Source organism: Anser cygnoides, chromosome 15, assembly GCF_040182565.1.
Source record: "Anser cygnoides isolate HZ-2024a breed goose chromosome 15, Taihu_goose_T2T_genome, whole genome shotgun sequence".
In the NCBI taxonomy this organism is placed as follows: domain Eukaryota; kingdom Metazoa; phylum Chordata; class Aves; order Anseriformes; family Anatidae; genus Anser; species Anser cygnoides.
In genome coordinates, this window is record NC_089887.1 from 9,921,277 (window position 1) to 9,933,730 (window position 12,454).

A 12,454-nucleotide genomic window follows, 5' to 3' on the forward strand; every position below is an offset into this window, starting at 1 on the left:
TATTTAATGTTTGTATCTTACAAACACTTTGCCTTCTCAGACTGAACCAATTTGCTTTCTGTTTTTAATCACAGAGCCTTTGCCAAGAGGCAGCAACAGCTGACTGCAATGAAGGTTATCCAAAGAAACTGTGCTGCTTATCTGAAGCTGAGGAACTGGCAATGGTGGAGACTGTTCACTAAAGTAAGTGACTACTATCTGTGAATCTCTCCCTCAGCTTTCCAAAAGAAATAGACTGCACAAGACACCAACTCGTGTCATGTGAGGCACTTTTCCTGCTCCAGTTCATCACAGCTGACTGCAAGAGCTTCATTAGCTTTTATATAATGCCATTAACATTAAAGTTAGTTTTAGCTTGGGATGAAAACAAACTAATTAAGCAGAGATTCATATAAGATTATGTATGTGTTCTTTTTTTAATTGCCAAAAAGGAAATATTTTCACATAGGTGGATAATGAGAAGAGAGCATAAAACAGAATCTCACGAATATGCAGTTATTCATCTAGGGATAGAGTAGCTTAGGAACTCCCTAATTGGGATATTAAACACCTTCTTGCTAGGCAGTCAAGCAAATTAAGTCTATTTTCCTACTGAAGAGGCTTTTTTCGTGTTGTTTTGTTTTGTTTTTCCAAAAATGGCCTTCAGTTTGGATTCAGAAAATTGTTCCTACCTGCATTGATAGCAACAGTCACTAACACACACGGGTGTGCACATGTGCCTTTCTGTGCAGCAGTTATAGTCCCTGGGCATTCTCAACACATGAAACCTAGCTTGGAATCCTTCAAGAAGTGACACTATTCAAGGTAGAGGTGCTCACAAGGCTCTGAGAATTAACACAAAGCCAGTTAATAACACTGCAGGGGCTTGCTGCTTTAAAGATGTTTACACTGAGTTTGGTTAGAAAGTATTTGCCCGCTACTTGCGGAACAACAGATAGTGCTGCCTTCAGTACCCGTCAGCCTGGCACCATTAAGTGCATTTAGTAACATAAGCACTGGTAGGAAACATTCTTTAAAAAACCTTATTATTTCCAGGTGAAACCGCTGCTACAAGTCACCCGCCAAGAGGAAGAAATGCAGGCCAAGGATGAAGAACTGCAAAGAACTAAGGAAAGACAACAGAAAGCAGAGGCTGAATTGAAGGAGCTAGAACAGAAACACACCCAGGTGATTTACAGCTCTGAATCTCTCTGAAATGCTAGCCACTCTCACCATTTCTAGAAGCTGTTACAGTAAAGGTCTCTTCTTCCTTTGGAGTCACAATTGTATTCATGGCAATCAGTGGTCCAGAAGAAAAGCTCAGTGCAGACAAACTCCCAGTTCCTTCAGTGGAGGCCTAGTGCCTGCACAAAAACTGTGTGGTGCAGCTGCCTACCTGTATACTAGGACTATCTAGTAAAAAGACACAGGGGCAATTAGCAATCTAAAATTTACCTGCCTATCCATTTTATCTGTGTAGCTTTGTGAAGAGAAGAACCTCCTTCAGGAACAGCTTCAGGCAGAAACTGAACTGTATGCTGAAGCTGAAGAGATGAGAGTCCGTTTAGCTGCTAAGAAACAAGAGCTGGAAGAGATTCTGCATGAGATGGAGGCCAGAATTGAGGAAGAGGAGGAGCGCAGCCAACAGTTGCAAGCAGAGAAGAAAAAGATGCAGCAACAAATGCTGGTAAGAAGGTGTAAGCAACAACTAGAGACAATAACATGTATCTCACAGAGAAGAACAGGACATAGGCCCTGAGGTTTGCTGATGAAAGAGCTTGCTGTGCAGCCCTCGATAGTATGTGCTTACTCTACTGAAGTAAGAACAATCAATATTTGTTCTTTCCTCCAGAATTCTTTATACATCTTCTTTCCATACCCCAATTCTAAATTTTCTCTAAAGAATTAACAAATCTTTTCTTCAAAATCACTAAGCATTACAGATAATCTATTTCTTAGTAAAACCAAAGTCTAGAACATACCCCACATAGACCGACAAGCATTACGCATTTCCTATTATCTAAGTGGCATTTTATTTCCAGAATTCATTATTTCTTTTTCCCTACAAAGGACCTGGAAGAACAACTTGAAGAAGAAGAAGCTGCAAGACAGAAACTGCAGCTTGAAAAAGTAACAGCAGATGGCAAGATAAAGAAAATGGAAGATGATATTCTCATAATGGAAGATCAGAATAACAAGCTAACAAAGGTAAGTGTTGTGGGTCCATTTCTTACTTTGTGCAAGATGAGAGAAAATCTCTTCAGCTAGAAGAACAAAAGGAATGCTTTAGGAAAACTACAGAGTTTCATGGGTGTAAATATTTACCAGATGATCAGTACAGCCTGTAGTCAACAAATTTCTAATGATTTTCCTGTGCTTATTTAAATAATTCAAAATTACATAAAAATACCAGTTTTGAGGTCCATTGTGGTGACAGTATCTTCAAGCAAAATCACCACAGCAGCCAAGCACAATCAGTGGAACACATTTTCTTGGCCTCAAGAGGAGTAAATAAGTCTCTTGCTTTTCAACCAATTTCAACCAAACTTCATGATTAGAACGAGAAGTAAACATGTATTCCAGTACTTCTGGAGAGGCGATACTCCTCTCAACTAGGCCCTATACTTACCAGCCACTAGAGTGAGTATAAGATTCTAATAACAGCAGATTAGAGAGGATGGAAACTTTAGGTACCGCTTTTCAGCCCCTCTATAATTGACAAATAGGAACATATCACTACAATCTCAGGAAAAACAGCATTGCAAGACAGTATCTTGGACATTTTTTATTTGGTGTAGGGATGCTTCATAATCACCAATGGAAGACACTTCTGTTAACAAAATTATTTGATTCTTCTTAAGGAAAGAAAACTTCTTGAGGAAAGAGTAAGCGATCTAACAACGAATCTTGCAGAAGAGGAAGAAAAAGCCAAAAATCTTACAAAGCTGAAAAACAAACATGAATCTATGATTTCAGAACTGGAAGGTAATATGAACAAAAGTGTTTTAAATCTGACGATTTTTGTCATGGCTCATATCAAACAAACAAACAGAATCTGAAGCAAACTAAAAATTGTGCGTGGTGTTTTCCAACTTTTGTATGCTGAAGCCATTTTGGGAATGAGAATCACCAAAACCCCAGGGAGCATAAACCATAGATACTTATTTTTTTATAAACAGAAGAGTAGAGGACAGGACGAAAAAAATAGCACTTCTGGAGAAAGAGAAATAAATTTTTTTTTTTTTTGAATGACTGGAAATAAATGATGACAGCTAGGTATTGCATGGTGCTTCAGAAACACAGTGACTTGTGGTTAAATATATTGCCTCACTGATGGCCAAAAGAGTTGTCTGAATTTAAGATTGGGTTAAGGATTCCTTGTACTAACCAGTCCCATGAACAAAATCCTTACTTTTTCAGTGCGACTGAAGAAAGAAGAGAAGAGCAGACAAGAACTGGAGAAAACAAAGAGGAAGTTGGAAGGGGAGTCAAGTGATCTACATGAACAAATTGCAGAGCTCCAGGCACAAATTGCTGAGCTGAAGGCACAACTAGCCAGGAAAGAGGAAGAGCTGCAGGCTGCTCTAGCCAGGTATTCACTCTTGAATCTGCACACAGGTTGAAAATATCAGGCTGTAACACGTCCCTTCCCTCCCTAGACACCCAGATGCTGCAGCTCTGAATCTCATCTCAGTACATTCTGTCTGCATGCTTTCCCAACTTCCAAATTTTTTTCAACTAAAAAAAATTTGACACTTTGCTCATAAACAACCTAACCTTATGTCCAGATAGCAATGAGAACTCCTCTTCCCAAAGACCTTGGCAGTGCTGCCAAGTAAAGAATGAAAAGTAACAACATAGTTTATAGGCAAAAGGCAAAAATTTAAGTCTAACTTCGATCCATTCTAGTCTGTGGATTTTCTGTATAAATTTAAGAGGGAGAACACTCAACCAAAACTTTCACTGAATCAGTTGATTCAGCATCTCCAGTTATGTCCTGATAAAACATAGCTGTCAGACCCCATTTGCATCAGTTCCCACTCTTTCTCTTGTACTTTCTTGCACAGTTTTCAGGTAGGTTCATATAAATATAAAGCAGGACTTTCAAAACTCACTGTCATGACTTACTGCTCACAATTACATTGTTAAATACCACTCTAGAACGCCAGAACACCAAATACACAGTATAAATATACGGTATCACATGCTATCTTAAATACAAGTAGGTATAACTTTATGTAGACAAACCATGCTTCCTCGTGAATTGATAATGGTAAAACTAAACATTTCCAGTTTGTTAAAATTGCACCCTAGAGATAAACCTTTAATCTCTGTATACCAATTTCCTGAAAGTGAAATGATATTTTTAATACAGAAAATGAAATATGTTCTTTTCAGGCTTGAGGATGAAACTAGTCAGAAGAACAATGCCCTCAAGAAGATCCGTGAATTGGAATCTCACATCTCTGATCTCCAGGAAGACTTGGAGTCTGAGAAAGCTGCAAGAAACAAAGCAGAAAAACAGAAGAGAGACCTAGGTGAAGAGCTGGAGGCTCTTAAGACAGAGCTTGAAGATACTTTGGATACCACAGCCACCCAGCAAGAACTCAGGTAGGGAGACTTTGTACGTGGGCCAAATAAAAGCTGTCACTAAGCTCAGTACAACACTGTCTGGTGTTCCATACGGCCCTGTGGTGGGTTAGCCCAGATGACGTAATTGTAAATGGCACATTTGGAAGACAGCAGTCAGTGGAAAAATTAGTTTCTCACAGTGATGGTGTCCAAGATCTAGACAATCTAATTCAGGTTATCTAGATTGTTTTTTTTTTTTTTTTTCTGGAGCCAGGTATCTCATTTTCTGTCTTAGGCATTGAAATAATTCAGTCTTGTACTTAATTACATAAAAATCTAAACCTTTTCTTTTTCCCCTGATGTTTCATGCTTCAGGGACCACAGTTCTTTGGACCATAATTCTTTTAACTGATCTCAATGCCACTTCCTATGATCCTGTCTGTTATATCCTGTGATAGCCACCTCATGGCATTTCTGTAAATTCATTTTTGCATTATCTCTCAACATGAATTATAACTAGACTGACTTTCAGTTTGCTTTCACTCTGCCTTGCCATGACTTAGTACTGCAACTCCCATGGCTTTCATTGTGTTGGAGCCTTCCAGCTCCTAAAGATCCAAAAACCATACACAAGAATTGAATGCGAGTTTTGTTAGCTGCAGTACCTTCTACAACTGTGCAGGACTTTCAGTCATTTTTCCAGTGACTGAAACACTCTTATCTGCTGCTGCTCCATTTACGGGTGTTACCTTGCAGAGCAAAACGTGAACAGGAGGTCACAGTACTGAAGAGAGCTCTGGAGGAGGAGACTCGAACTCATGAAGCCCAAGTCCAGGAGATGAGGCAAAAACACACTCAAGCTGTAGAAGAGCTAACAGAGCAGCTGGAACAATTTAAAAGGGTAAGCAGAAGTTCATCTTATTGAAAACTATCCACTAAATATGACTTCATTTTATAGAAATTCTCTTCACTTCATGCTTTTAGGCTAAAGCAAACTTGGATAAGACCAAACAGACACTGGAGAAAGAAAATTCTGAGCTGGCTAATGAAGTCAGGAGCCTGAGTCAGGCCAAACAAGATGTGGAGCACAAAAAGAAGAAGCTGGAAGTACAACTGCAAGAGTTACAGTCCAAGTACACTGACGGAGAGCGTGTTCGGACAGAACTCAATGAAAGAGTTCATAAACTACAGGTAAGGGGGAGTCTGACCTTTCACTGTGACACCTTGGACTTGAGTAGACCAGTTAGGCCGAGTTCTTTTAGAGTACATCTGGAGGAATCCTGGCCCTATTGACTTCAGCTGGAATGCTCCTTGTCATCTGTGGGGCTCCTACCTCAGTCATCACGCTGTTGAACAATTAAAACACTGTTTCATGGAAGTGACAGCTCTTAGTCTCGTGGTCTCCCTGTACACATCTGTAATGCCACCACTGTTTCAGTGACAGCACTGCATGTTTTTAAAAGATTCTTTCTGTTCATTTGTTGTAGGGTGGTGGGGAACACCAATAGGAATGTGGCTTCTGGAAATGGATTAAACAACTATTAACCTCATAAGATGTACTCAGAAAAATGACAGCGAAAGGAGAAGGCTTACTTATTTACGATTTAATTTCTAATAAGGAATTAACTAAAGATAACTTAAGATGACTCTTTGGTAGATTTGCAGTGCCTAGCAATACTGATCAAGCATGTTGTTACAACTTTTTTCAGAGAAGCAGTAAGCTTTTCTTGTTTATTTTAAGTTAATGGATAATGAAGAAAATATAAGCATCAGCTTCTCTCAAACTTGAGAAGAGAAAGTAAAATACAGGAAACTCCCCATTCATCTTAGCAAGTCACTGGAAAGTAAATGAAAAATGGGAGTTGTATTTTCAGCATCTGTGTCATTCACCTAAACAACAATATTTCCCACAACTGAATTCCTGAAAATACTGCCTGTTGTTGTAGTATATACGATATATTAGTATTGCCTTATGATTAGGAACAGGCTATGATATTTGGTGGTAATACGATACTAAGGTAAACTCTAGACAAAAACAGCATTACAACTTGGGGTCTTAATACACAGGTCACAAAGATGACGTTCAGACATGGCAGATTTTGTATGTAGGATTTACTTCTATGGGACTTAAATCCCATATACTGTCCAGAAAAATTGTGGCAAAGTTTATGGCTGTCCTACGAATTCCAGTTGAGCTAGAAACACCTTTAGTGCTTGAGGTGACCTAAGAAGCATAAAAGCAGATTCAGAACCCATTCAAACGTTAAGTGTTCAATCTAGAGCAAACTGAAGTTAAAGGAATATGTTGAAGTTGTGCAAAATAACTGAGCGTTGTCACTTTGGTTTCTCATAGATTGAGGTTGAAAATGTTACCGGTTTGCTCAATGAAGCAGAAAGCAAGACAATCAAATTGACCAAAGATGTTGCAACCTTAGGATCTCAGCTACAAGACACACAGGTAAACCTATATCCAGTAACAGCTCACCTACAGTAATTATAAATACACTATAAATGACCTAAACTAATGACCAACTTGTTGGTTGATGCGGTAACTATAGGAGCTGCTTCAGGAAGAAACACGGCAGAAGCTAAATGTGTCTACCAAGCTTCGTCAGTTGGAAGATGAAAGGAACAGCTTGCAGGAGCAGTTGGATGAAGAAGTAGAAGCAAAACAAAATCTGGAGAGACATATTTCAACACTTACGATACAGGTATCAGTGCTATAGCTAAATCACTAGCTCCCTCACTGAGTTTTGTAATTCCACAGGTTTCAGGTTTGTAGAACTATCCTGATAAAGCATATGGACCTTCAGTGAAATAGTGCTGATAGCCCAGATGGCATCAGTGAGGCTCTACAATGGAGCCAGCACTCTTCCTCTAGGTATATATGCAACACAGGTCCCAGGAGAGTCTTGCACACTAGGCCTGTATGTGCATACTAGGCCTGTAGTCTGCCTCATTTTATAAAGGATGGGTAATGGGTAACTGTAACTAGCCTCACATGGGTCAAATTACAGATTTCTTGATCTTGGTTGTCTCTTAGTCACCTGTTCTGCCAAGCTTTTTTGTCACTTGCTATAAAGATTTGTTCTCTAAATTCAAATTTCAGCTCTCCGACTCTAAGAAGAAGCTACAGGAATTTTCCGCCACAGTAGAAACTATGGAAGAAGGTAAAAAGAAACTTCAGCGAGAAATTGAAAGTCTCACGCAACAGTTTGAGGAAAAGGCTGCTTCTTATGACAAACTGGAAAAAACCAAGAACAGACTCCAGCAGGAGCTGGATGACCTGGTGGTGGACTTAGATAACCAACGTCAGCTGGTCTCCAACCTCGAGAAGAAGCAGAAGAAGTTTGATCAGGTGTGGATTTAAAATTCTCCCTTGCTATGTTATCACCTAACTTTTCTAGGACTCAGAGGGCATAGAGAAAGATCAAAAATCTTTTGACCCTGATCTGAAAGATCAGGGTCAAAAAATAAAGTAGGATTGAACTAAACATACCATATAGTGGTTAATTAGTATTTATATACATTAATCAAAATACAGGTTTCTCTCTGTCATTAACAACTGATAAGACAGTTGCAATAGAAAATACATCCTACTGATGAATTCCTTTTTATAGATGCTGGCTGAAGAGAAAAACATCTCTTCAAAATATGCAGATGAAAGGGACAGAGCAGAAGCTGAAGCAAGAGAAAAGGAAACAAAGGCTCTGTCATTGGCGCGGGCACTTGAAGAGGCTTTGGAAGCCAAAGAAGAACTGGAGAGAACAAACAAAATGTTGAAAGCTGAAATGGAAGATCTTGTTAGCTCCAAAGATGATGTCGGCAAGAATGTAAGTTTTGGGCTCAGAATGATATCCGCGGTAACTTACAACAGCAGCTAACAAACAGATGGTTGTTTTCTGTGCAGGGAGTTCTCTGTAGCAAACAAATCCTTTCAATAAGATCAGGTATTTCATGCAGAATTCAAAGTTTATTCTATTTGCACCCAAACCTTCAAGAGACTCGTCAAAGTACCTGTAAGCTACTTTTATTCTTAATACAGCTTCAAGTTTGAAGATTCTTATTGATTTCTAAGACTGGAAAAGGGGATTCTAAATCATTTATTTATTAAGCAACTTTAAAGCTGTAAACTCTGCAATCTCATTTTATAATTATATTTGAGTTTGCCACTAGCCTAACATGTACTTGTACAGCTGCAGCAAATTTCCACTGATACATTGCCAATCATTTCTTTTACTACAGTATTACTTTTGTATGTATGTTTGTATATATATTTTGTACAGTATGACAATATCACTTTTAATACTGGCTAAACTCAGTGATGATACTTGACTGATTAAAAATGAAAGTTTGAGTTTCAGGGTCTCCCAGTTTAATTAAGACAAATTTTCAAGTGTACAGAAAATGCTGGTTTACTACTTACACTGCAACTTATTCATTGTCCGTAGCTGATGTTTTCAAATGGCCTATAATGCAAATAAGCTGTGTTTAAGTGGAATTATTTTTATTTCTTATAACAAATCTATTAATTTCTCATTGCTTGAAAGGTCCATGAATTGGAGAAGTCTAAACGGACCCTTGAACAGCAAGTAGAAGAGATGAAGACACAATTAGAAGAGCTAGAGGATGAGTTACAGGCTGCTGAAGATGCCAAACTCAGGTTGGAAGTTAACATGCAAGCCATGAAAAGCCAGTTTGAAAGAGATCTACAGGCCAGAGATGAGCAGAATGAGGAGAAGAGAAGACAACTCCTTAAACAGGTATCATTCTTTGTTATTGCATTTGTAAATATCTCAACAAAACAGTTGAAAGTCCCCAGCCTTGTGCCATTACTAAAGCACTTTACTGTAATAATAAGGAAACATTGTGTTTCCTCGTGCTTGGCAAATAAAAAATATATGTTGGCTATTGCACTAAAAAAGCACAAAATTGCATAACAGTATTACATTTTTCCTGTTTCAGTAGCAGGTGTACAGTTTCCAACAGAAAACAGATGTAGCAATTCAACACTACAATCAATATAGTATAAAACATATGAATTATTTCTAGCACAGTAAGGAGAATTTTCCCTGTGTTCTCAGTGCAAGTGAAAAAAGACACCAACTAATATATCTATTTGCCTTCCCAAGGTACGCTGAATGGATACAAAAGCACTGGAAATGAACACAGACAGGACAGAGCCTATTATGTAGATATATACTAGTAGATATATAGATATATAGACTGTAGATATATACTAGTATGCACAGTAGTGTTGTGACAGCAAGGACAAATACTGTAGTTGTCAGATTTCCACAAGTGCAGAACCTACATTGCTGACTCCTTTGGAGAGCCTTCAATTTTTGAACAAAATGTAAATATTTTAACGGCTAGTGATACCACAATTAACAGTGCTATAGAGGACTGTATAGATTACCCAGAATTATACAGAGTGTTTAAAAGTTCTCGAGGACTTCTAATCTTATCTTCTTTAATGATCAGCTCCATGAATATGAAACGGAACTGGAAGATGAGCGGAAGCAACGTGCCCTGGCAGCTGCAGCCAAAAAGAAGTTGGAGATTGATGTCAAAGATCTAGAAAGCCAAGCTGATTCTGCTAACAAAGCACGGGAAGAAGCCATCAAACAACTTCGCAAACTACAAGTATGTACAACCCACAAATACAGTCTTTTTTTCTGCTGCTGTCTTTTGTACTGACACAGTATGACACGGTGTTAAGCTGAGGCAGGGGAAGTTTAGGCTGGACATCAGGAAGAGGTTCTTCACCGAGAGGGTGGTTGCACACTGGAACAGGCTCCCCAGTGTAGTCACTGCACCAAGCCTGTCTGAATTTAAGAAGCGATTGGACTGTGCACTTAGTCACATGGTCTAAACTTTTGGGTAGACCTGTGCAGTGCCAGGAGTTGGACTTTATGATCCTTATGGGTCCCTTCCAACTCGGGATATTCTATGAATATGAAAGTTTGGTGACATCTGTGAACATGATACTTGTTACAGGTGATAGGTTAGAGAGGGACTTTTAACTAACCTACCAGAACCAAGTATCTGTACTGTAATGTTCAATATGAATGATAAAAGAAAACTTTACAAGGCAAACCATGAAAACCTTAAATGTCATCATTGCAGAGAGCTTCCGACATTCTCCGCCCAACACCCATCTGCTATTAACTTACTCATTTGAAGAAAAATATAGATTCCAATGTAGAGAAAGGGCCACAGGATAAAGACTACCATAAGACTTCAATCGTGGTTCTGAGTCCGTCAAAAGCACAAAAGAATCTTCAGAAATCATGCCATTTCTGAATTAGTATCTTCATATTTATACTGTACGTCTCCATATCTACTGTTCTGTAATATGCTGACAACTAAACAATGAAAGCCATGTATTTGCAAAGATTAAGATCACACACGTACTCAAATATTCAGGGGAAATGAGGACAATAGGCATTACAAAAGTCACAGTGTGCAAGCAGAAGCATCACTCTTCTTGGAATAGCATTTCAGACCCTTCCAACATGTGCTAGCTGATCTCTCCAGAAAATATCATTTAATCAGGCATTATGACTACGTAAATGTGTGTCTTCTATTCTGTCCAAATTTCTTTCTACTGAACTTGTAATAAAGCCAGACAAAAATAAATCTGTTGTTCTTTTCAAAAAGGCTCAGATGAAGGACTACCAACGAGAGCTGGATGATGCACGGGCTGCCAGAGAAGAAATATTTGCTACAGCCAGAGAAAATGAGAAGAAAGCAAAGAGCCTGGAAGCAGAACTCATCCAGCTTCAAGAGGTAAAGTAGAAAACTTCTAAAGCAATATAAAGCAGAGTACACAGGATGTTCAGTAGCAAAATAGAACCGCAGTGAAACAATATATGGGCTATAATAGCTAGAGATGGAAAGCTATAAGCAGAACTTGTTACAAGTTACATGTGTTCCATGCACTCCAATAAAGTTGTAAAATATGCATCTGAGCATAACCAGATTAAACTGAAAAAAACACCTTGGAAGAAAGCACAGTTCACCAGATCTAAAGGAAAATTATCTGTATGATCCAACACAAATTGTTTTCAATATCTATAAATTCCTGAATGAATTAATTATTCCTGTATATATTAAATGGAAATCTTTTAGTCTAAAATGAATAGAAAGCAGGCTGACAGTCTGAGGAAAGTGTATTTTGTCATACTTCGCTAGGATTTATGATATAAAAATTTATTCCATTAACTGGACAGCCCAGCATACACTAGTTTCAGAAAGTTCATGGTTGTCTAACTGAACATTTGCTCATTACTTTATTATGCTTCCTTTTCCTTTACTCCTAGGACCTGGCTGCTGCAGAGAGAGCTCGCAAACAAGCAGATCTGGAGAAAGAAGAGATGGCAGAGGAACTTGCAAGTGCTTCTTCTGGAAGGTAGGAATAGACTGGATGCCTCACAAAGCTATAAACATGCTGCTGAACATTGCCCGGCTACCAGGTTGGCCTGTCCCAAAAGCCATCCAGGCTTGACAACACAACATGCATGTCTGACCAGTTTCATGATCTGTTTTTCTTTTCCTTGTGAATTATAGGCAGTTCCTAATAGTTTCAGGCATGTTCAACTCATCAGAGCCATAACAACACACTTCTTAAATTTAACTTACAGGACAAGCCTTCAGGATGAGAAACGGCGCCTAGAGGCAAGAATTGCCCAACTGGAGGAAGAGCTAGAAGAGGAGCACAGCAACATAGAGGCAATGGGTGATCGCATGAGGAAAGCAGTACAGCAGGTAGAGTTCATTTCAGCACGTGTGTTCCTGTTTGCATTCCAGCGAAAGCTATTTGTGGTTCTGAGTAAATATTTGGAGAACTGCCACCATGAATCACCACCTGTCATTTCCCTGAAAGTACGCAACATTTTTG

At 38.8% G+C, this 12,454-nt stretch overlaps 1 protein-coding gene across 3 annotated transcripts in view; it reads left to right on the forward strand.

Moving 5' to 3' along the window:
• The window catches only part of MYH11 (myosin heavy chain 11), a 60,710-nt gene that overhangs the window by 41,882 nt on the left and 6,374 nt on the right, over positions 1-12,454 (forward strand). For all 3 annotated transcript variants that reach the window (XM_013176933.3, XM_013176931.3, XM_013176932.3), the window contains 18 exons: positions 75-183; positions 1,036-1,167; positions 1,460-1,666; positions 2,050-2,187; positions 2,841-2,964; positions 3,400-3,571; positions 4,378-4,590; positions 5,308-5,452; positions 5,536-5,742; positions 6,905-7,009; positions 7,110-7,262; positions 7,661-7,909; positions 8,172-8,384; positions 9,102-9,314; positions 10,036-10,197; positions 11,215-11,343; positions 11,877-11,965; positions 12,198-12,321. In XM_013176933.3, the coding sequence (XP_013032387.2) occupies positions 75-183; positions 1,036-1,167; positions 1,460-1,666; positions 2,050-2,187; positions 2,841-2,964; positions 3,400-3,571; positions 4,378-4,590; positions 5,308-5,452; positions 5,536-5,742; positions 6,905-7,009; positions 7,110-7,262; positions 7,661-7,909; positions 8,172-8,384; positions 9,102-9,314; positions 10,036-10,197; positions 11,215-11,343; positions 11,877-11,965; positions 12,198-12,321 (2,884 nt within the window). The remainder of the gene's footprint in view (positions 1-74; positions 184-1,035; positions 1,168-1,459; positions 1,667-2,049; positions 2,188-2,840; positions 2,965-3,399; positions 3,572-4,377; positions 4,591-5,307; positions 5,453-5,535; positions 5,743-6,904; positions 7,010-7,109; positions 7,263-7,660; positions 7,910-8,171; positions 8,385-9,101; positions 9,315-10,035; positions 10,198-11,214; positions 11,344-11,876; positions 11,966-12,197; positions 12,322-12,454) is intronic.